General features: G+C 37.6%; 2 protein-coding genes across 25 annotated transcripts in view; one reads left to right on the plus strand and one right to left on the minus strand.

Moving 5' to 3' along the window:
* upk1a (uroplakin 1a) overlaps window positions 1–23,618 on the minus strand; it is a 702,734-nt gene that overhangs the window by 161,804 nt on the left and 517,312 nt on the right. The window lies entirely within an intron of this gene.
* Window positions 1–23,618, plus strand: part of LOC127656495 (regulating synaptic membrane exocytosis protein 2-like) — a 202,204-nt gene that overhangs the window by 130,997 nt on the left and 47,589 nt on the right. For 8 of the 23 annotated variants that reach the window (XM_052144851.1, XM_052144852.1, XM_052144870.1 and 5 more), the window contains 6 exons: window positions 3,859–4,050; window positions 4,935–5,044; window positions 6,123–6,152; window positions 12,073–12,105; window positions 14,762–14,868; window positions 17,573–17,739. In XM_052144851.1, the coding sequence (XP_052000811.1) occupies window positions 3,859–4,050; window positions 4,935–5,044; window positions 6,123–6,152; window positions 12,073–12,105; window positions 14,762–14,868; window positions 17,573–17,739 (639 nt within the window). Of the gene's footprint in view, window positions 1–3,858; window positions 4,051–4,934; window positions 5,045–6,122; window positions 6,153–12,072; window positions 12,106–14,761; window positions 14,869–17,572; window positions 17,740–19,659; window positions 19,762–23,618 lie in introns of those variants that run through there. The other 15 variants (XM_052144863.1, XM_052144864.1, XM_052144856.1 and 12 more) reach the window with 7 other exon arrangements.

The raw sequence follows: 23,618 nt of genomic DNA on the forward strand, positions 1-23,618 counted from the left end.
ATCACTACTAACACATCACGGTTCCTCAAACCCTCTCAATTTTAAAGGAATAGTTTACCCAAAAATGAACATTCTGTCCTAATTTACTTACCTTCATGGCTAGGGTTGCTAACTTTCTACTAGCCAAATCCAAAACATTCAAGCTTTAAATATGGGACATATTTAAATACTGAATACAAATACTGAACTATTCTGTATTATTCAAGATGGCTGGCAATCGTGCTAATTGCGTTCTAATTCTCCAAACCATCTTTTCAAAGTCATATAGGTTTGGAGCAACATGTAAGCGTAAGTGAATATGATAGAATTACATTTTTTGGGGTAAATTCTCACTTTAAGGAATTCAGGTTTTCAGTTAATTTCATTATCAAGATAAAAACACCCCACAGATTTTATACTACGGTAATTGTTTATTTGAAAAACCTGCATTCGTGAGGGTCTCTGACATTGTGAAACCTGTATTGCCATCACACCCTCAGGTTAACATAATGGTCCCGATTGGTTAACATCCAACCAACTGGTCACCAGTGGCTATTAATGTCAGCATGAGGATGTATGATGGTTAGACACTAGAGAATACCCTTAGTGTACAGATAAACAAGCCAAATTGTGTGAAGATCATGTTTTCCCCATCCCTCTGTCCTTTCCCCTCACCATTCCTGTAGATGTATACATTTCTAAAAAGAGATGGAATATATATACACTATACCTAACAAGCTTCTGTGTTTTGGGGACTGTTGAGCTACTGTATGCCATTGGCTCGTTCGTAAAGCATTGCAGTCATTTTTTCATCATAAGATCATCATAACTAATCTGAGCTCAAATTTTTGGGATATTTCCACAGCTAGCACAGGTTTTGTAGTTATAAACTGTGACAACTGTTGAAGAGTAGACATAAATACCGTACTTCACTGCTTTGAACATATTTAAAACAGTGTCATAGTTTTCTACACCGTGTTATAAATGTGTGCTCTATATATCTGTGTGTTTTGTGTGAAGGTTGTCCAGCTGATACATGTGCAGGTTTGGGTAGCTAACAAAAAGTAGTGACATTTCTAATTTACCTAAATTATTTTGCCTAAAGTTTTGTTTTACTGTTTGTTAGCTTAGCAAGGCAAAGGTCAAACATGCTCTCCTAACTGTCGATGATGTTGTTTTCATTTTGATCTGTGGATTAAGTGTAAATGCTATGGTAATTTGTGGTGTTGTTAAATACTTTTTTCAAAAGAGCACCTTGAACTACTTTAAATTATAAGTAGCATGTAGCTTGACAATAGCTACAGTTTAGCATTAGCTTCTCTAACACTTTTTATCTGTAGTGGACATGTTTACATCTCTAATGTACATGAATCTCTAATCTTTTTATGTTTTACAATTAATAAAACCCTTATCCAAATACTGTCAAACCCTGAGAAAGATGTTAATGTGTTTAATGCACAGTTTATGAGGTTGACTCCCCATGTTTGACAATACGTGGTGTCTTTTTGGCAGTCGTGGGCACAGTGTGTCCCATCAATCGGCAAGTGGTGGTCAGGTTACTGTAGGATGGCCTGGGTCTATGCAGAAGTGTACAGTGAAATTCAGTGGTACCAGTGCTGCAGTGTATTTGGGTCAGCAATTTATGGCCTGTCTAAAATGTTGTGTTCGCTGTCCTTTTCTGCATATCGCAGCAGCGTTTTGTGGTCCGTACTGCATAACGCGGTGGCTCATTTTAGCTTATCGTGACCAATTCTGCCCGTTTCACGGCCGACCCACCGGCCCAGCTCAGTTCTCCCGATGGCCAGTCCACCTCGATCGGCCCCAAAGTGTGCCGGCCCATAATATATATATATAAAGCTCTGGTCTCCATGAATACAATCAGAGACACTGTTAACTTTAGCTGCAATAGACGTGGAACTAGCTATCAAATGTATTCGGAAAGGCGATTTGCAAACATTCACAAAATATAGTGCGATACTTACATCTTCAGGAGATAAAGCTGGAACATGAACAGTTGGTTCTGATTCATGCTTGAGAATCAATGTATTTTTTTAAAATCCTGCTTTATATTGACACTCATTCACAAAGCAGTCCGGTCTAAAATGACATATTTCCTTAAAAAATAAAACTTGCCCACTGCGTCTTCAGTGACTCTGATGCCTGGAGAACATGAAGATTATTATGTTCACATTTAAAGACAAAAACAGAACACTTATGTCACTTACAAAGCTGAGACATTATTCTTCTCACTGTAGCTGCTCCAGTGCAGAAAAAATGGCGGACTGTGTGTAGATCACTCAGGGGAGGATTTATGATAATAGGGTGGAGTCCGTCACCAGTCGTGGGCGAGGCCAGCTCTAACGTGACGTCACATTAGAACAGAAAAGAAAACCATTCATTTTGGCACACTGTTTTTGATTAATAGAAATATAAGAAAGAGGAGTGGGTGGACTTTTAACATTGTAGTGTGGTTGTGTACAGTACACACACTGCCGACACACATTTATGTACAAACACCATGTAAAAGAGAATTCTGCTAAATAGGTCCCCTTTAAAGTATAGTACTTGTTCTAATTCATGTAATAGTAGTAGCTGTTTGTGTGCCTGGAGCATTGCTGTTTTTCTCTTGTAATTAAAGTTACTCAACTGTAGTTGGACATTATTTTTGACCTTTCGAAATGTTAAAGAATTATGATGATGGGTTTGAACTGATGTCTTTATGTCAGTGCTTCATCGGGTATGCAGGGATGTGATTCAAATCCAGCCTGCATCATGTTCCGATTCCTTTCCATTTATGTTTATTGGTCTTCAATTAAATGTACAAAAAAAAAATATTTTTTATATGTTTATTTCCAATAAACATGGACTTTTTTTCAAACTTTTATTAAGTTATTTATTTATTATTTTCTAACAGACTTTTTTTTTAGCTTTAATCACCTTAAAATCGGTCAGTTTGATCTTTGTTTCGCAGATTTATTATCAAAGACAGCATTGGGTAGTAGTACGAGAGTTTTCTGAGTAAACAGAGAATCATGTCTTTGCTGGGCAACTTCTCATACACAACATGTGCATTTTACAAGTGCCACTGTGTTGTCGTGTACTACGTTTTACTGTGTCAAATGTTGGGCTAAATTATATATTTATTGAATGAGTGGATTATAGAGCACAATAGTAACATACTACTACTTAAGTGGCTTTAGTTTCAGAAGTTTTTTTCATTTATTTTCTGTATAGGCAAAAAATCTTCAGCAAAGAGTTCTAAGGGGCCGTTCAGACTGGTATAGATTGTTTGTGCTACAAAAAAGCTAGATGCAGCACAACAAATAGAACAAAATGCAGTGGTCAAAGGGGTCCATCTAGCACGTTTACATAGAAAAACAATTGGAAAATAACACAGATGGATACAAATATGTTTTCAGTTTGAACGGCCCCTAAGCCTTTATAAAAACTCTGGATTTGTACTTCTAGAACCCAACTGTTGTGCTCTGATAAGCTAAAAAGTTTTATCACAAGTTTTTATCATGAGGTAAATTTATCATTTATTTATAGACTAAACTATTTCTTGAATTTATTTTTGTTCTTCTTTGATTTCGGTGATGTGTTTTAAAATTTTGGTATCTGTCTAAACAATTAACTATATTGAGAATGAGAAGTACATTACAGCCAACACAGAACCTTTGGTCTAGAGTCAGTCATTGGTTCTATTTTGCTCCCAACTGCCAAAGAAAGACTCATACAATTTAACAACTTTGACCAATTGGATGCCAGAATCCTGTGTATGTCCTAGAATGCTGTGCTGCATTCTGAAGGTCCATTGATCCAAACGACCTCATTCACACTAAACAGAGACGTGTTTCCCCCTCCATAACGTTTCTCCAGGAATTACGGAGCACCAGACCGACACGAATATCACCACAGGTCCCGTTCGGCAGATCAGCGTGCTGCAATGGAGCGTCCCATGTACAGTCGCTCCCGCTCTACAGAGCGGCCACCCGACAGGCCCCACATGAGATCATCGATGCCCTCCTTGCCGTCTGGACAATCCGTGCCATCGTCCCCTGCCTTATCGAGGTGACCCAGATTGAATCAGCCGCTCACCCCACAAAAAAACCCCCAGACTAATCGAAAAACATCCTTCTCCATGTATAAAAATGACCATACCCTGCATCCAACCTACCTGCTTGATTCTTTGATTTTTTTTTACCTTCTGTAGCTGTTCTGTTATATTTACTCCATCTCATTCCTGTAGTTATAACAAATGGGATAGTTCACCCAAAAATGATAAGCCTGTAATAATTTACTCACCCTCATGTTGTTGGAATAAGTAAGTTGAGTGGAAATAATAATTTTTTTAAGGTAACCTATCCCTTTAATTTCTTTATAATGGTTTGATTTATAAAAAAACACATTAGTTATAGTTTCAGTGAGTATAATGATGTGGAATCTCCATTGATTTTTTTATCTCTTTATTGTGATCAAAATACATTTTTCTCTCCATTGGTTCTTTTTTCCCCAATATGTTTTGTTTATTGTTGGTGATGTCAGAGAAAAACAACACACTTCTCTTGCAGCATCGCTACAGCAGACATACCTTCAAAGCCCGTGCCAAAGCATCATGCATTTTGTCAAATGTAGTTGTTGTATTGTCAAAATTCATTAATATTTTTGTTTGTAGCTGGTACTCACATATTCAAAGGAACATTTAACCCAAATTCTGTTATTATTTACTCACTTTAATGTCATTTTAAACCCATGTGCTGTTGTTTTATTTTATTGTATTTTTTTCATATGATTTAAGCATTATATTTCAATTATTCTTAAAGCGTAAATTATCTTTAAAATGTCTCCCTTTGTGTTCTCTCTTGATAGAGCTGGAGCTGGATATGCTGGTAATGCCTTGCATTATAAGTTTAAAGTACATGAAATAATAATTATTTTTATTTATTGTGTGCCAGTGCTCATCCCCATGGTGGATCGGCCCAGACCAGCCCCACCGGAACCCCCACGAACTGTAGGAGAGGACGACAGCTACCACAACTGCCTCCAAAAGGGACACTCGAAAGAAGTAAGTAGTTTTTTTCTCTGTTGCTACTTTTTGGCTCCATGTTGGCTCTCGGTGTTACATTTTAGGAACGGGATTGCAAAACAATATATTGTGGACCAAATGCTTGAAAACTGGTGTTGTAATTTAAAATTGAACCAGTGTTTATTGAGAAAGAGGCAATGGTGATTGTCATTTCAATACATTTACAATATTTTAAAGGAAAGTTTACCAAAAATGATTTACTCCCACTCAAGTTGTTCCAGACCCCTTTTGATTTTTTTCTTTTGCATGTAATCAAGCAGAATGTACAATGTACAATGAAAGTGAATAGTGACCCAGCTGTCAAATTAAATTTTCAAGCAAGATTTTTAGTGAATAACAACATTTATTTTAGTCTGTTCCTCACACAAAGCTATCTTAAGGGTTCAGAAGACATGGAATGTAGCATACGAGTCGTATAGACATTTTGTGGTGCTTGATTGTCGTTTTTGGAGCTTGACTGCCCCTAGTCTCCATCCACTTTCATTATATTGAAGAAAACAGCTTGGAGATTCTGTTAAACTTTGGTGTTTAATAAGCTGTGTCCGAAATCGCAATGAGGCATTATGGGATCGCAAAATTTCCAGTCATTCCGCTCGTTTGAATCTCACCAGAATTAGTAGGTCATCCGGTTATTTCTCACTTACTCTTTTATGAATGCTGAGGATTTGGACATACTACTCCATTGGCAGACTTTTTTTTGGCATACTATATTCTAGGGAAGTATGGATATTCTAACACAGCCACATAGGAAAGAAGGTCATACATTATTATTATAGAATTTAGAGTTTTGAGTTAACTATTCCTTTAAAAGCTTTACGAAAAGTTCTAAAAGCAGACATTCTTCTTGTGTTTGTCAAGTGATGAACAGTTTATAAGGGATTCTTGCGCATTATCACAACATTGCATCATTCTATTACCCCAGTAGCTGAATATGACACAGTTGTTTTATTTGAGTCACACACATGCTCAAGTTAATGACATGTGTGGTTAAGTTGTGCATGTGCGGACAGATTTTAATGTGTTGACCTGGTTCCCTCTCTCATTCCTCTCTCGGAAGACGGAGATGAAGAACTTGAGCCTTGTCCAGGTGTGTAACATGTTTGTGAAGGTTTAATCTCTCAGACAAAAAGGTTCTGATGGAATTAAACTATTCTGCAATGGTCTTGAGCTGAGGTTTTTGTTTATGAATGGGTCTAGAATGAACTTAGGTCTCAGGTTGATGGCACCTACACACTATAGAAATTATGCTGTATGTGAGAACACTGCGAATCCATTGATTTCAATGGGGATGTGCTGTCGCAATTATGTAGAGAAAATGGCAAGGGTTTACAAAAGTGACGCTCTGTCATATGATGTTGAAAACATTTGCAACACACTCTGACATATATTGACCAATGAGAATTTCAGATTGGCGGGTCCACTTTATGAAAGATGGGTTTTCGAAAATTCTATTCCTGCTTGATTTTAAGCTGATATGTCTTACACATCTTACGCATTTCCTATCTATCAAAGGCTTTCAGATCTTTCACTAGTGTTTAAGTGGCCAAATTTAGGAATTGAGCATTTTTGAAGCCAGGTCCATTGCAAACTCTCTATGTTTTAAGTGAATGTGACATAAACAGGTTGTTTTTTCCCTGTCTGTCTCCCTGTAATTGTGACAATGTTGTGATAAACAATTTTCCAAATGTGCTTTTGTTTTTCCCAAGAAAATTACAGTGACTTGTACATTCGTTTTGTACATTGATTTCAATATTTTATTATTTCACTATTATTTCACAAAGGCCACATCCACACTAGTCTGTTTAAGTTTTCCCTATTCCTATAAGTATGCGGGAACGGGGAACATTTTCGAAAGTCTTTGTTTTCCGTGCCATTCCAGTCTGGATGAGAGTCGTAAACATAGCAAAATTAACGTGTTATCAAACTAAAACGTATTAGTGTGGGCGTGACCTAAGTATTTAAGATCTTGTTCAATTGTGAGTTTATTTTTGAGAATTGTTGTTCTGTTTTGTTTACGGTGCTTTGAATGATTGCTCAAATGTTACCCAGTGGAACATTTTATTGCTTAAAGGTTGCTCTTTCATAAGACTAAAACGTTCACACGTTCATGTGTATGCATAATTAAACTATCAATTTTGTGTCAGATATTTATCCTAAAATTCCTTTGGAGAAATAAACACAAATGAGACAAGTGTTGACATATGGTAGAAATGTTCAAGTTCGTAATGAGATCTCTGACCTTCCATTGCAGAGTTTAGTATATTGGCAAATCTGAAACACAGTTTGAATCTGAAACTCTAGAGGAGACATGATGAAATAGAAGTCAAATGATTTTGGGTTCAGTCTTTACATACTTTGGTCAAGTCAGGTCATAAAGTCTTGTTTGAGGTCTGAATCTGGCGTCAGATGAATGCTTATACTATATAGTGGTATATCAAAATAACTGAATTGGTTGAACATTGGACCCAGACTGTAGTATCCAATTGATCACACTTCCTAACGTCGTATTTGTCACAAGATCTGCTCTGTTGGTGCGTCTGCCACCTTTCTAGAATCTATTCTTGCTTTCTGTTCAATTGATATTTAGTCATATATCAACTGTGTAATTTTCTCAGTCATTCATTTTTATATGACACTCAAAACTAGTGTACAGGAGGTTTTAATCGAACTTTCATTTGAAGTGTTTTTGTGATAATTCATCATTCCATTGCTCTTCTTGTTGTGTTAAAGAGTGTGTGATGAGGCCTAATGGCCCAGCGGTCAATGGGAGGAATGGCAAGTGTGGCCAGTGGTGCGTTTGCCCTGTTTGATGTGTGGTTGTTTATTTACCTCTTTATTTGTTTTCCTGAGAGGAGGTTTCAGGACCCAACTATAAAGGCTGGGCAATATATAGAATATTCCCATGATATTGCCAAGGATTTTGTTCACCCAATAAAATGAAGTAACATCTGAATTTTGCATTGATCAAGTCAACTTAAAACTAAAATAGACCCTTATAGCTTTCTTAGTACATGTTCCTGGTCTTATAGTGCATAATGCATCAATGCACATTATTCCAGTGGGGGAAAAAAAGGGTTTTGCACTTTTTAATCACAATTTAATGACTTTTCAAAAATGGTCTTAGAAGTGTTTTGAGTCCATGAATCAGTTCAAACTGTTTGTTTTAGTGAATCGGTTCAAAACTCTGATTCAACATTTCATTTGCACCATTACTCAAAAGTGTTTTCATAATTTTTAGCAGCATTTTTCATACATTAAAATGTTTTAGTAAAATATAAATGTCCAAAAATATTGCTGTTTATTACCAGGTATTTTTATAGTAATGCATATAAATTTAAATGAATAAATATAATGCTTCATTGTGCTCACTTAGTGGAAAATATACCCTGATTGCTTTAACTAGATTTGTTTTCTGTTGTTTTAAGTTACTGCATAAAATATTTTAAATCTACTTGGTATCGATGGATGTTTGCTCTAAGTAATTTTAAGATGATAAGAGTGATGGTTCCTCGAATTATTTTGAAGACATATTTTTTTAGCCCTATCGCCCAGCCGTACTAATATTTTAAAACAACATTTATTTTGTTAGAAATGACTCTGTCGATGAAGGGTTGATGCAGAACTTGCATGTGTTCTGCATGGATGAGTCTGTCTTTCTCTCTGTCTCTCAGCGTGTTACTGTTTTTAGGTCTGTCTTTCACTCTTCACTTCTCTCCTGTCTTCCTGTCTCTCTCTCTCTTGAGTGATGGATTGTCAGTTGTTTAATGTGTGATTTTCTGTGAATAATATGGACATGAAAAAGTCTGGATTCATACTGAATGACTGTTGCTATATATTCTGTATCTGCTTTAAAATACTTAAAAAAAAAAAAAAAAAAAAAAAAAAACGTTATTTAGAATAATTTGAGTCTATACACTTGTTCTACAGAGTGTAATTGTTTAGGTATTGTTATAGAATTTCATATTCTAATAAAAAAAAATATTTAAGCCTGAATATTTATTGTAAATCAGTCTGTACTGACTGTATTGCTCATTGAGAGACAGTTACTGTGTATGTCCAGCAGATGGGGTGCAATCATATGTTGAAAGGAGCTCGTCACTCTCACAGTGCTGTAGTGCTTTAGATTTGAACTCCCAGATATCGATATATTCAATCTACTTCATCATCAATATGATTTATTTTAAATAAGGCCAAATCAATAGACTCCTATTGCAAACTATAGAAGTATAACTGCATTTTAGGAAAAACACTGGCATATGAAACACACAGCAGCTCCAAAAATATTTGGACTCTTCGGCCACACTTGAATGAATGTCATTGCATTAGATAACATAATATCAAAGCAAGTAGCATCTGCAAACAAATAACGTTAGACCTTTTCTCAGAAATAACTTCACATTTTTGGGCCAAAAATAAGAGAATGTTTGGATCAGAGTTTTGTAGGCTGTTATGATTATAGTGTACTGAAGATACAGACAGGGAACGACATGAGTCATGTGTTAACGATGCCTTTTTTAATGATGGCATATTAAGAGGTGACATGGTTAGATCAGCAGAATTCAGTTGTCAGTGCTGGTCAATCATCTAATGGCCATCAGGAGGCCAACACATCTCACCTCAGACAGGTTTGTGAAGGTCCATTAGAGTGACCTCTGACCTCTCTGACCTTTACCCTGTCTGGTCTATCCTCTCTTCCTCTGAATCATATTGAGCTCTGACTTTATAAAGCTCTCTTACACTCTGGATGAAAAAATGGAATGAAGGTTGTCGAGTGAAGATGGGTGAAGAAAATTAGGGAGGTGTAGCTGACTGAAATTGCCAGTTCTAATCGAATTGACTGATTTTACACAACTTATACCACTTTTAAGATTTAAATGTAGCCCAATGGAAGATCCAGCTTCACCCATAAATGAACTGGGTGAACCCTCTGTAAAACAGTTAAAGGATGGGCAAGGAGGAGGCGAGAACCGGCTTGACAATATAAATCATAGTTTAATGGTAAACTTATAAGACAACAAAAACACACATGACGGACATGTCCGCTAACGATCTCTCTCTCCCACACGGCCCTCTGCAGTCAGCCTTTAAACGTCACGGAGGCATAATTAGCCTAATACGGGACCGGGTGTGGAATCACGACCCGGCCCCGCCCTCCGCCCTGCCACACCCTCCCTTTAACAGTTCTGAGGATCTGGATTCATAATATCTTCCTTACGAGACAGTCATTTTTGTGTCTGTTTGAGTGTGTGTGGGTAAATAGTGTCCATATCTGGTCCGGCTAATGAACGGCCCATCAGTGCTGGCATCTGTGTGGAATGGCATCATCTTGAGGGTGATTAATGTTTGAGAAATGTGCTTGGGTAAACAAGATCATGCACGCAGGGTCGGTATGTGATTAATGCTGCAGCATATCAAAGCACAACTCATTGTTACTCAAGAGAACAAGGAAAAAGTGCGAAAAAGCAAGCAACATCAGCAGATTGTGTTTTCTTTGAAGACGCAGATAAAGAATTTGCATATACAGAGGAGGATGGAGTCCAATTAGTGGCAAACATCGCCCTGAGATTCCTGCAACATTACATAAGACGCTAAATGATTAAATGAGGATTTTGGGATATCTGTGAACAGTGGAAAAAAGGGAGGGGTCAGGATAGTCAATAGTCAATTGCCTTTAGCTTTTTTATAAAAAAAACCGCAAGAATGTGTTTGGTCTAAGCACACAATTAAAGGATGTTCACACTGAAAGAAATGCGCAGCGCTAAAGCGACCGGAAGACGTTTATTTTCCAAGAGAGTTGCCGATTTTAGGCAACGTTTGCGATGGAATGCGGGTCTTTACAGGTTCAGAATGCATGGCCATTCCTAATGAGATTTATGCATTCTTCTTATTCATGATATGATCCACCATGCACTGCTGCAGTAGTCTTCTTCCAACCTTCTGAATAGATGAGCCGCGTTTGAAGCCAAATCAAATAACGGCTTTGACCGCACGTTCTACATTAATGTACATATATCCCTATAAGGCTGTTTTTTATTTGAAAACACAGATGTTTCTATGCAAAAAGAGCATTTGGTAATTGAGCGTTTAAGAAACTGAAGAAGGAGTTCTCAAAAGAAAACTGATTAGTTTGGACATGGCCTAAGAAATTCATCTGATCGGTGTCAGGTGTGCATGATAAAACCAATACTGATTTGTCGATTTTAAAAATATGTATTTTTGCACATTTATAGTGTGAATGTGAACCTTTAGAGGGTTTGTTGGTCTTGGGCAGTGCCTGACAGAATCACATATTCATAGCATTTTTTACACTGATTTTTAAGGTAAATTCTAGAATTCTGCTGAATGGATTTAAACACTGTACAATGTGTTAAACCGAGCTGAGAGTTCTACATTCTTATTGGTAGTTGAAAGCATGATCAAATTATGTAATAAACAAACATGCAAGGGATTATGTAAAATTTTGTGAAAGATGGGAATTTAAGTTCTGATGAAATCTGTGGATCTTTCTGTGGGTGCAGAAGTGTTGAAATTGTATCTTTAATTTTGAGATTTGTCATATTACGTCGCAGGTTGTTTCTCCTCAGGGTTTGCGAGGACTCTCCTCCTCTTTCCTTTCCTTTTCACAGGTCATTTTTTTAATCATTTTCTGTCTGCATGTTCAATTAACATTTCTCTAAAGTTTCAGGGTTTGTCTTTATGCAGGAATGGCTGTCTGTCTTCTGAACTCTGGATTATTTAGATTTTCCTTTTCTTCCATGAGCTTTCCTTTATCTCTTTAATGGAATTTGACACTTGTGTTTGAGGTTTTATCTGTTTTATTTCCCTAATTTATTTGTATGTTGTTGGTGTTTGTGTCGTTTGTTGTCGTTGTGCCCCCTCCCTGTGTGTTGATGCCTCTGGTTGCCCCTCATTCCTCCTCCCCTCCCTCTGCACACCTCCTCTCACACCCCTCTCCTCTGTCTGTGTCTGTCCGTTTTTGTGATGTGACCCACTCACCCCTCACCCAGAAGACACGGACTCCCCCGGTTGGACAAACTCAGGTCTGTCCTTTCTTCTGCTCTCCTTTCCTAGCCTTGTCTCAGCTCCTCTCTGTTTGTCTCAATCACGCTCATTCAACCTGCTGGAAAAAGCAGATCATGCCACCTTAAAGGAGTAGTTCACCCAAAAATGAAGGTTCTGTCAACATTTAATCACCCAATCCAAACTCGTTTGGCTTTGTCTTCCGTGTAGCACAAAAAAGATACTGCAAATGTGAATAATGACATGTGAAGTTGAGCTCCAAAAAAGTTTCTACAACATGTGTGCTTTATTTAAGTCTTTTTAAGACACACGATAGGTTTATGGGAGGAACGATGAATTTTAGGTGAAATTTTCACCTTCAGTATAGCTCTGAAATCTCAAATTAAAATGCAAATTCTAATGAGATGTGCCAGGCATATCATCAATGATGCCAAGTTACTATGGTTGTTGCATGTCATGTGGCCAAACGCAACACACCAAGTTTGAATATGCGAAAGTGAAAATGAGATTTGAGAGCTATTTTCAGCAAGTAATGGCTTAAATTTTGGTTAAATATTTGTAATTTTTCATGCTCAACATGCAGGTTTGAAATGACATGGGTGAGTAAATAATTACAGAATTTTTATTGTTTGAGTGAACAATTCGTTTAATGTCATAAAACTGGTTTATGGAACATGCTAGTTGGTTTGTTGCTGGTCCAAGGTGATCCACCATAACCAACTTGACAAAGATGGTCTACCTGGGCAAAACCAGGTTCACTGGTTGTTTGTCCAGCAGATTGCCCATCTAAACCAGCTTGGAACAGCTAATGACCATAACCAGTTTTTAGCTGGATTTTTCAGCAGGGCAGGCTGCAGTGTGCTTATAAGGAATACATACCAGAGTGAATCTCATGATGTCCAGGTCATATTTCAAATAAAGAAATAAGTGATAGAATTGTCATGAAAATAATGTAAAAATGAAAAACATCCTAAGCTGGACGTTTATTAACAGACTATGTGAGATTCAGACATTGCCTCTTAGGACCACAGTACACATTTGAAACCATATTTTATCAATTTTGCAATGAATAAGGAGTGTAAAGACTGTATAGTAGGAAACACTGGTATCATTCTTGAAAACCATGTTTATGTTCAGAATAGCCTAAAAATAGTACATTGCATTGCATACAGTACCTACTGTAGTATGGTTTGTTGTATACTGAACATTTTGACAAAAAGCAGTAGGTCATCTGGGTATTCTATGCATACAGACAATTTGCATACTGCACACTGCAGAAATGATGAGTAGTTTAATAGTTTGGTATTCCGAACATAGCCCATAAATTTCTTTTGATCACAGCTCTGTTGTTTTTTCTGGCTTTTTAAATCTATCACTTCTTACTGCTCTGCACTCTTAATGAGTGTTTTATTCATTGAAATTATTTATTTCAGATCATAGAAATTACTTTTGATTTCTGCTGTGAAGCCAAACTCATTAGTTTGTTTGTTCTATTTGTCTTCATTTTAAAAACACATTATTTGGATACATGGCACACAATGCATTTTATGAGCTTAATTGTGGATAATTGACTCATTTGCATCTGCATTAGTTTGATGATGTCATAGAGCTGGCTTCATGACAGATATATTTCACATTATACTAATTTTCATAGGTTTTTTATTTAGTATTTTATTTGCAATCTCTTCCACTTTTCACTTTTTCACTTAGTGTGCTAATGTTTTCTCCATGGCCATCTGAAAAGTCTGTTTGTGTATGTTTATGCCATTGCAAACAATTGCAATCTTAACCTTTGGATTGGAAACTTTTAAATGTGTCAGTTGCACGTGTAGCACTATTAAGTTTAAAAGCGAGCATCATGTACAGGTCACAGTTGCACTGCAATTACTTCGAATTATCCTCATGATTCTGAGAACACTAATAATTGGGTAATTTGATGAATGTTTTAATTACATAACAGTTCAATTGCTTTTGGCAAGAAGAAGTTGCTATTTACATTTACGCCACCTGTATTGGCAAAGACAGATGTGCTTTGCTTTACACAGCGCTTAGACTTTTGCCTGGCTGACTATACAACAGGCTAATACACTCACATTTTATTCAGATTTTCTTTAGTCATAATGAATGATATTTAATCATTTAGATACTGTGAAATGTGATTTGGGATTGTGTGGCTAAAATATTAGGTTAAACTACTCTTACAAAATTGGGATATTTTTATCCATGGGCTGCATAATTTATGCCAGTGTGTGCGTGGAGGGATTTAAGTGCTGGCTCTTTAAATAACTGTGATTTTGCTGACAGGAATTTTGATAAGTGCCTACAATTAATTTTTGATTGACGATTCAATTGTTAACATACAAATGTCTCATTCTCAGAGGTTAGCTTAACACTAACACACAAACACATGCCGATTGCCTATTACTTTGTCTATCAAATTCTCACATGAGAGGTTTTAGATACTGAACTCTGTCAGTGCTCTGTTATAGGCTGAGCGGTAGTTGTGTTGAAGGGAAAGATTTCTTTAATTGACCATTACACATGATTCAAATGCTTCGTTAGTGAACAGGTCGACAAATCTGTTTCTATCCAACCTCAGCAAACTCAAAATCATGAGGCACTTTATAAACAACCATCCAAATATACAAACTCATTGACATCTGTTCTGGTATGTAGGTGCTATGGATGTGGAGGAACGAACACGGCAGATGAAACTGAAGATGAACAAGTATAAACAGGGAACAGGCTCAGACTCCAGACTGGAACAGGACTATCCCCCCAAGGCAAGTAACAATGGTCTGCCTCTCTTTTTAACTAAACAATACACCCCAGGCATGATAGACACCATATTAAAGTTGACACCAATGGACAATGTGAAGTACAGTCTGTTCGATGGGTTGTACTGTTATGTAATTTGGTACTGATCATTAAAAGGATAGTTCACACAATAATTAAAAATCTCTCATCATTTACTCACCCTCATGCTATTTAAGATGTGTATGACTTTCTTTCTTCTGCTGCACACAAACAAAGATATTTAGAAGAATATCTCGGCTCTGTAGGTCCATACAATGAAAGGGTGAACTACCATTTAAATCTTTCCAAAATATTTCCTGAGTCTAGGATTTTTTTTTTTTTTTAGCAAGGATAAGGAATAAGAAATTGCAGTCTTTTTTTTTTAAACACAATTGTATTATTTTTGTTTGGACATAACAACATTGGCTCAACCAATAATGTGACTTTAGAGCGGACAACCTGTTTGACAGAACTTTGGAATATGAGAGTTTGAAGTTTGTTTAAAACGTTTTTATTATTCTGCAATTCTATTTTGTGTTGCTTGTGGCACAGAAATTAAACACTTCACCTTTTAATTCTGCTGATCACTGTTTTCAACTCAAATACTATAAATAAGGGTGTTTTCTAGTTTAATAAAAGTTTAATTCTGTCAATTTAATTGAGATTATCACTATGAAAAACATGATATCATCTGATAGTTATTTAATCAAAATAATGTATAACCCCCTTAAATAGCTTGAACGCAGTTAGCAACTTTTTGAAAAGGGTTTTTGACAATAGTTTAACACCTTAAAAATATGAAATGAGTTGCTTCGGAAGCTACAAATTCAAAGTAGCTTCACCGACACTGACCTAACTACCTGTAGTCAAGGTAGACAACACAAAGTTAGAGAAAAAACAAGCGCTTTTCATTGCTTGAACGAACCTGACTTTTGTATTAAGGTAAGCATAGTTTAGTTGGTGACCCACTTCCTGGACTTCTTGAAATTTTTATGATCTAAATACTGAAGTTTGAAGTTCAGCCTCAAGATATACAGTAGTATTTCTCTACACTGTCCAATGTCCTGAGATGAAGTTCAGCACCATATACGGCTATATCACTTTCCCTAAATATCCTTTTAAGCATGTGGTATGAAAGGCATTGTACTGCCCCAACCCATCAATTCTGCAGGATTCTATTAAAAGAAGATTAAGATGTGCTGCTTTGTCTGCTAGGCCAGTGGAAAGACAATATTACGGATATAATTTTTTATGATCATCTTAGTTTGTCACGAGCATCTACACACTATTATAGTATTAATAAGCATCTTCAATACCTCACCTCATTTCTGTTGAGAACAGAATACTTAGGAACACTTTAGACCAATATGAGACACGTTTTGTAAAGTATTAGTATAGTACAATTTGAATGCCTTAATGCCAGCATGTGGAAATTTATCCCCGAACACTCGTTCCGCTCGGCCTCAGTCAGTTATTGGTTCGAAAAACAGACGGTCCCGCTCTAAACTCGCACCATCATTTGAGATAGAAGTTGACATATTGTAGCCCTCAAACACAAAGCCACATTATCCTCCTGAGACACAAGCGTGACTGCTGTGTGCATTTTCCATTTCCCTTTTTGATTCGTAACTATTAGCACCTAATAAACATAATAATTTCTAGAGCAAATAACATTTTGGCAACAAATGTGGACAGCAGGACTAAGTTGTGAAATTTTTAATAATACCAAGCTGTAGAAAGAATATTTTGTTTTATCAAATTGTTCATGTTTTTGAGACGTTACAAACATTATATATAAATTAGCATAATTCATTTTAATTCAAAGTAATTGCCAGTATCATCCAATCACTGCCAACCATGTTAAAATAAAATTATACCATTGTCCCATGTCTGCCAAACATCTTGAATTGTCCAAACATCATCTGCAGCCTGACTCTAAACTTTTGATAGGAAGTTTGGATTGAATGCACTTAGCTGTATAAAGAGCTGTAGGATGCTCCCTATTTAGTGAATGACTTAGCCTCCAGTATGCTGTCTGTCTGCACTGGTCTCAAAACAGTTAGAAAAGTAACTTATTGTTATCATAACTTCATATAAAACCTCTGAAATGATTCTCAGTGTGATAATGCACAGTAAATATTGGATTTCTTAGGAAAAGATGTAGTAAATTACACATTTAAAATTGCTAACACAAGTACATTGTGTTTAGCAGTGTGTTTATCAATAAATCATTCAAAACATTGGCATATTGGATAAAACTAGAGACTCTTTTGAATCTTTTGACTCAAACAGGTTTCAGTGTAAAACTGTAATTAAGTTTCTTACCAGATGTAGTTTTGTTGGTGTTTCTCCCAAATACAAACTCTGCTGTGGTCAGTGCCATGTTGTTTTGTCAAATTACTTTTGCCTCCTGAGCTGAGATGAATCTATTTAAATGAATTTAAATGACAATGTCCACATACTGTATGTACGTGGGGTCGCACTAAGGTATTTTACACTCTTCTGGAAGTCAACCCAACCTACTGGCTTTCTTAAGCTTCATCCATAGTAATATTTAGTTTTTTATTTTAACACTGAAAGCGTCACATACTTCACCTTTAACCCTTGTGTGGCTTCTTTTTTCAGTGATTGGTATATAGAGTTTTCTGTTTGTTGACCAAAAGCTTCTAACAGTTTCTTTCTCTTCTACAGCGCTCCGGCAGGGATCCTCAGCGGGGAGAAAACCTCTCGGCCAAGTCTTCGGACAGTGATGTTAGTGACGTGTCCGCTGTGTCGAGAACTAGTAGTGCATCTCGATTCAGCAGCATGAGCTACATCTCTGTCCAGTCAGAACGGCCACGAGGCAGCCACAAAATCAGGTGAGATAGCTTCTTCTTAAATCAGAAACGCTCATTTAAGGATCACTGCCAAACCCGTGCGGTATAAGTCAGTCCAGAAGCTGTCAACAATAGAAATTACTTAACTCTGCTCTTTAAAGCCTCTTACAGTTTTTTTGAGAGTGCATTAAAGGAATGTTCCAGGTTCAATACAAGTTAAGCTCAATCAAAAACATTCGTTGCATAATGCTGATTACCACAAAAAATATTTTTACTTTTATTAATTTTTTGGAGAAACAAAAAGCAATTATCAGGATAAGAGTCTATATTTTGTTTCATGGTAATCAACATTACAACACAATTTCTTTCAATAACCTTAACTTGCATTGAACACAGAATATTCCTTTTAATTTGAAAGAGTGAATTTCCCCAGATTTCGTTCTGTGTGGTGGTTACATTGTAATATTTAGGTAGAATAAGTAAATGTTGTGCGCAACTGCATTAACTGAACTTGCTATACAATTTGGTTTTATACACACTATGCGAATTTAATGAAAATTCGGTTGCCCATACCTGAACCTTTTCCAGAGTAAATTTGATTGTAGAATGTGGTCACCACTCAAGTAAATCACTGAACTCTGTGTCCTGTTTAGGTGAGTTTGAAGTAATTTCCCTAACCCTATTTTCCCACTAGCACGGATTAAATCTACTGCTTTGGGGTGTGTCTGTAAAAACCATTTGAAGCTGCTTTAAGTTATTGCACAAACCTAAAATGGCAACACTGTATCACAAAAATGTATGAGGTGACAGCATTATACCAGATATGTCATAAAGAACATGGTAAACTGTAACATACACACTGATTCAGCAGTGAACTTTCAGTGTTCTGCCAAAATTAAAGCTGCAAGTCAAGTGGAGGTTAAGTAAATAACACAAAAATATATTACTAGTTTAGAAAATGAATACTCGATATAATAATATTAATTCAGTATCATGTTATAATAAACTGACTGGACATTGATCAATTATATTCAACTGGATTCCAATATATAATCAAATTGCACACCCTGTTCTGTCACAAAAAATAGTAGGTAAATATTGCTTTTTTTTAATACTGTGCTGTTGTATTAGTGCATATAAAATATATTTATTATATGGCCAATTAAATACCCCTCTTCTTCTTCATTCAGTGGAAAACTATGGATAACGTGTATTCATTTTCATTAATATATATTTTTTTTCATTAAACATTTTGAGTCTGCCTAGCTAAAATGGCTGTTTGGATGAATTATGAATTATTTAAAATCAATTATTTAAAAGCACCTTTATGTAATTTCTGAGCAAAAAAACAATTATCAAGATAGAGTAAATATAAAATATTGTTGACAGGCTGAAAATATTGAAATATAATTTTTGGAGCCATATTGCCCTGCATTAGTCGGACAAACCTGCTGTTCAGCTCCCATAGTTGAAATAATTTGAAAATACTTACTCTTCTCCAGTGAGCATGTATGGTTCCTTTTACTAAAATGCTATTAAATCATCCCAAGCAAAGGCATACACACCATATAAAATGCTTGAAGTGTATATTTTGTTCTACCAGGTTTAAAACACATTTTTGTTCTACTGTACGTTTGTACTGTCTGGCTTCTGATGTTTGTACTGTGTGAATTGCATTATTTTGTTGTTGTTCTTGTCTGTATTCTTCATGTATTTGTCTTTATCTCATAACTCAATCAATTAGTGTTTACACTGTTTTCACTTTATTTCATTTCTGTTCTGCATGCTGCTTGCATCATCTGCTTCTACTTCTGCTGGCCATGCCCACAGCAAAGAAATGCAGGGGTGGAGTCTCTCCAGGGATGGGGTGGAGTTTGTTGGGGAGGCTTTACAGGAAGAGCAGGAAGAAGGAGGGTTAGAGGGGGATAAAGAGGTGAAGCCTCTGAAGCGAGGTGGTGGGAGGGCAAGAAAGGTGAGGAGAAGGACAGACAGTGTAGACAGACTGGAGGAGGAGGAGTCCGAAAAGGGCGTGGCCCAGAGGACGGTCTCAGAGATGGACCTCAGGTAAAATACAGTCACCATGGCAACCAGCTGTATCTTATAGCATAGGTGTAGACTGTAAAAATTTGCACAATGTGAAAACATGCAACATAACACAAACAAAAAAATTATTTAGAACAAAACCCATTTATAACATTTGGTTTGGGAATTGGGTAACTGGGTCAAAGATACCATATTACCACATTTATTATAGAACATTCCAAATAATATTGAATTCTTAGAATTTGTTAGAAGCATTAGTACCCAGAGATAAATAGCAAGCTCTATTAACATAGACATGTGGAATGAGTGTATGGATAAAGTACATGGTATGCCATGGTATTTAGCTCAAGTGTCTTGCTCTCTTCCTTTATGAATCACTGTATGTTTAATGTCTTGTCATTTTACTGTGCTGCTGTTTGTGTGTTGTGCAATTATAAAAATCACCATTTACAGTATGAGGGCTGTATTTTGAGTTTATCAAGAATTCTTCTTTATCCCAGTGTCCCAAGACCTTCTTATTCTCCTCTTATCCTAGTAAAGGCCTCCATTCAGTCATATATATATATATATATATATATATATATATATATATATATATATATATATATATATATATAGTGAAATTGGTCCTAAAAACTTGTATTGTTTTAAGACTTCTTGCTTTGTGACCATTCAAATCTCTGTTTTGGTTTTGTTTTGTTTTGTTCAACAGTTACTACCATAAAATATAGGTAATTTAAAATCTACATCAGATGTACTCAACTTTGGAAAGCTGGGGGGCTGGGGGGCTGGAAAGCATTTATTAGATATTATATAAAATATATTTATTTATAAAAATATATTTAAATACTTTTTTGTATTAATAAGTTTGAACAGACTACACTATATGCTATTTAATACATCATGAACACATGTCATTTACACAAGTAAAATAAAATGTTACCTATAGATATAGGTACAGTATATAGCAAAATGCTTGGTTCTTTAAAAAAATACAACTGTGAAATACTATCATTATAATGATCATATATAGGCCAATATATTTGTTTGTTTTAAAAGATCCACACTTTTACAAGTAGACCATCTAGATGGTAGCAGAGTACACCACACTAAAAATTACAGTGTACAATTAAAATGTACATTTTGAGACATTTTGTCATGAAACACTGAACACGCACACACACACCAGAGATACAGTGCCCTCAAAACAAGACATTTGTATCCAATAATAGCTCCAAAACACTCAAATCCATTATTGCAGGATTTCCCTTTTTTTCCCTTTTATTACTGTTCACGATGAGTATATATCTCTGTTGAGTTTGTTTGTCACCCGACAGTCATGATTCATGCTATGGGATTGACGAGCTAGTGTGGAAGTGAGACTCAGAGCATGCATGTTTAAAGTGACTGAGAGCATGCACAAACTGATGTGTTGACTGATGCCGCACTCATGTTATATAAAGTGGCTTATAATCAGATTTAAATTCACGGATTTGTAGTTTAATTAATTATTTTTATCTGTTTGCCATTTCTTTTCCTCTATAATGGTTCAGCATTTTATAAATACAGAGAATTACTGTAAAGGCTCTAGAAATTTTACAAATTCTATTAATCTAATCAAAATTCAAACACATTCAATAATTTGATATGATGACAACATCACGGGGGCAACAAAGAGATGGTTTGCAGGTCGGATGCATCCCGTGGGCTACCTGTTGAGTACCATGGATCTTCATAATATATTGTTATGGTAACACATTACAACAAGGATGAATTTGTTAACATTGTAACAAAATTAGTTACTATGGACTAAAAATAAGCGTCATGGTTAATAACGTAACCTCCGTTCCCTGATGGAGGGACCGAGACATTGTGCCAATTTAGTGACACTAGGGGTCGCTCCTGGAAGCCCCAGACATCTCTAATCTTTGAGAAAATTGGCGAGTGGAATTTGCATGCCACTCCCCCTGACATACGGGTATATAAGGAGCTGGAATGCAAAAACTCATTTAGGTTTCGCACTGAGGAGCCGAGACAAGGTCCAGGGCCTTTCAGCGGGTAGTTCGGTGTTGTGGCAGGAGGGACACAACGTCTCGTTAACTCCTTCAGGGAATGGAGGTTACGTTAGTAACCATGACGTTTCCCTTCTGTCACTCACTCAACGTTATGTCGATGTAGTGACACTAGGGGTTCCTATGGAAAATGCCACAACTACTGAACTGTGTTACATGGACTGGCGGTGCAAGACGGGCAGACTCTGTGTGCCTCGTAGCCAGCGCACGTAACTCCCCCCAATGCATTCTTAGGCATCAAACGTTCCCTTGCACCTCGGGGACAAGTCCACTTCTCCAAAAAAAAAGACCGGCTGACCCAGCCGCTGTCTCTTCTCTTTTTTCTCCCCAAAAGGAACAAAATCGTTCAGCTGGTTGCCATATAAGGTCCATGTTGGGGTGTGTCCCTCCACAGATGAGGAAACCACGGAGACCACACCCCGCCCGGAGAGGGGGGCAGGCTTTAGATTGGGAATATGTCACATGGTCTTACCGAGTCCGGTCGGAAGCACGTCATGATAGATCCTACCCAAAGGGGGAGGAGTTAATACAAACACGGTGACTGGGGACAGAGAGGCCTCTGCCAAAGGAAGACATGGTTTACCAAGGGGGAAACCCTTTTGCGGAAAATACGTCACATGGTGTTATCAACATGATAACCAGCGCATGTGGTGCACCTACCCCAGTAAAGGGCCTAATTGACACACGTGCTGGGCCGGCGGTGAGTTTCTCCAAAAACCCACCAGCCACAGAGCTAAGGAGGAAGGACATCCAGGGTCCACACTTTTGTGAACGCGGCTGGAAGAATGAGTGCACGTCTTCACTTCAAGGTAGGGGAAAGGCGCTATATGCATGCGGTACACCCGGCCAGTTGTCCTGAGACTTACCAGTTTGAACCGAGATGCTCTGAACCGGCTAGAGTTTGCTCATTTTCCAGCTGACCCGAAGCCCCAAACGGCTGAGGTGCGTGAGCACAAGGTCCCTGTGCGCACACAACAGGTCCCGCAAGTGGGCTAGAATCAGCCCGTCATTGAGATCACCCAAGCTCTGCACGAGGGGGATCAAATGAACAATCAAAAGCACTTACCTGGCTACTTGGGACCTCTCCCGGATCAGCCTGGGACGGGAGAGGAAGAATTTCATCCTCGTAGCCCATGGAGGCCATCACATGGGGGGAGGATTTGTGCCACTGCTGGACGCACGCCAAACCTGCTAGAAAGAAACGGTGCCCGGCGGTCATGATAACGACGGCCGTGGACACCGAGAATAGGGCCCAGGATGTGAGAAAACTGCTTTTTCTTGAGAAAGTGGGTACCGCAGTCCATTGAGCATGCGGCGCAATCAAAAGAAAAGGGAAATAAGTATTATCTGCCCAGGATGTGTTAAATAGCCTCCATCTGCTTACTCACCATTGAAAACGGCCGGGTGAAGTCTCCGACATTGTCCCCAAACAGGCCAACCTGGGAGATAGTGGTGTCAAGGAATCAAACCTTGTCGGCCTCGCTTGACTAGACCAGGTTGACCACCAAGGTAGACATCACCTGCCCGAGAGACCGCGCCGTGACCTTCGTTGCCCTGAGGGCAAGATCAGTCGGCGAGTGCAGCTCCTGCATTAGTCCCAGGTCAGGACTACCCTCGTGCAGTTCAGCCTTAGCTTTGCGTACCTGCAGTAGTGCCATGGCATGCAGGGCGGAGGCGGCATGTCAAGCAGCGCCGTAGGCCTTAGCTGCCAATGATGACGTATGCCTACAGGCCCTGGACGAGAGCCTCGGATGACTCTGCCAGGTGGCGGATCTCTGCGTGCACAATTGCACTGCGACTGCCTGA

Source organism: Xyrauchen texanus, chromosome 15 (assembly GCF_025860055.1).
Source record: "Xyrauchen texanus isolate HMW12.3.18 chromosome 15, RBS_HiC_50CHRs, whole genome shotgun sequence".
Classification (NCBI taxonomy): domain Eukaryota; kingdom Metazoa; phylum Chordata; class Actinopteri; order Cypriniformes; family Catostomidae; genus Xyrauchen; species Xyrauchen texanus.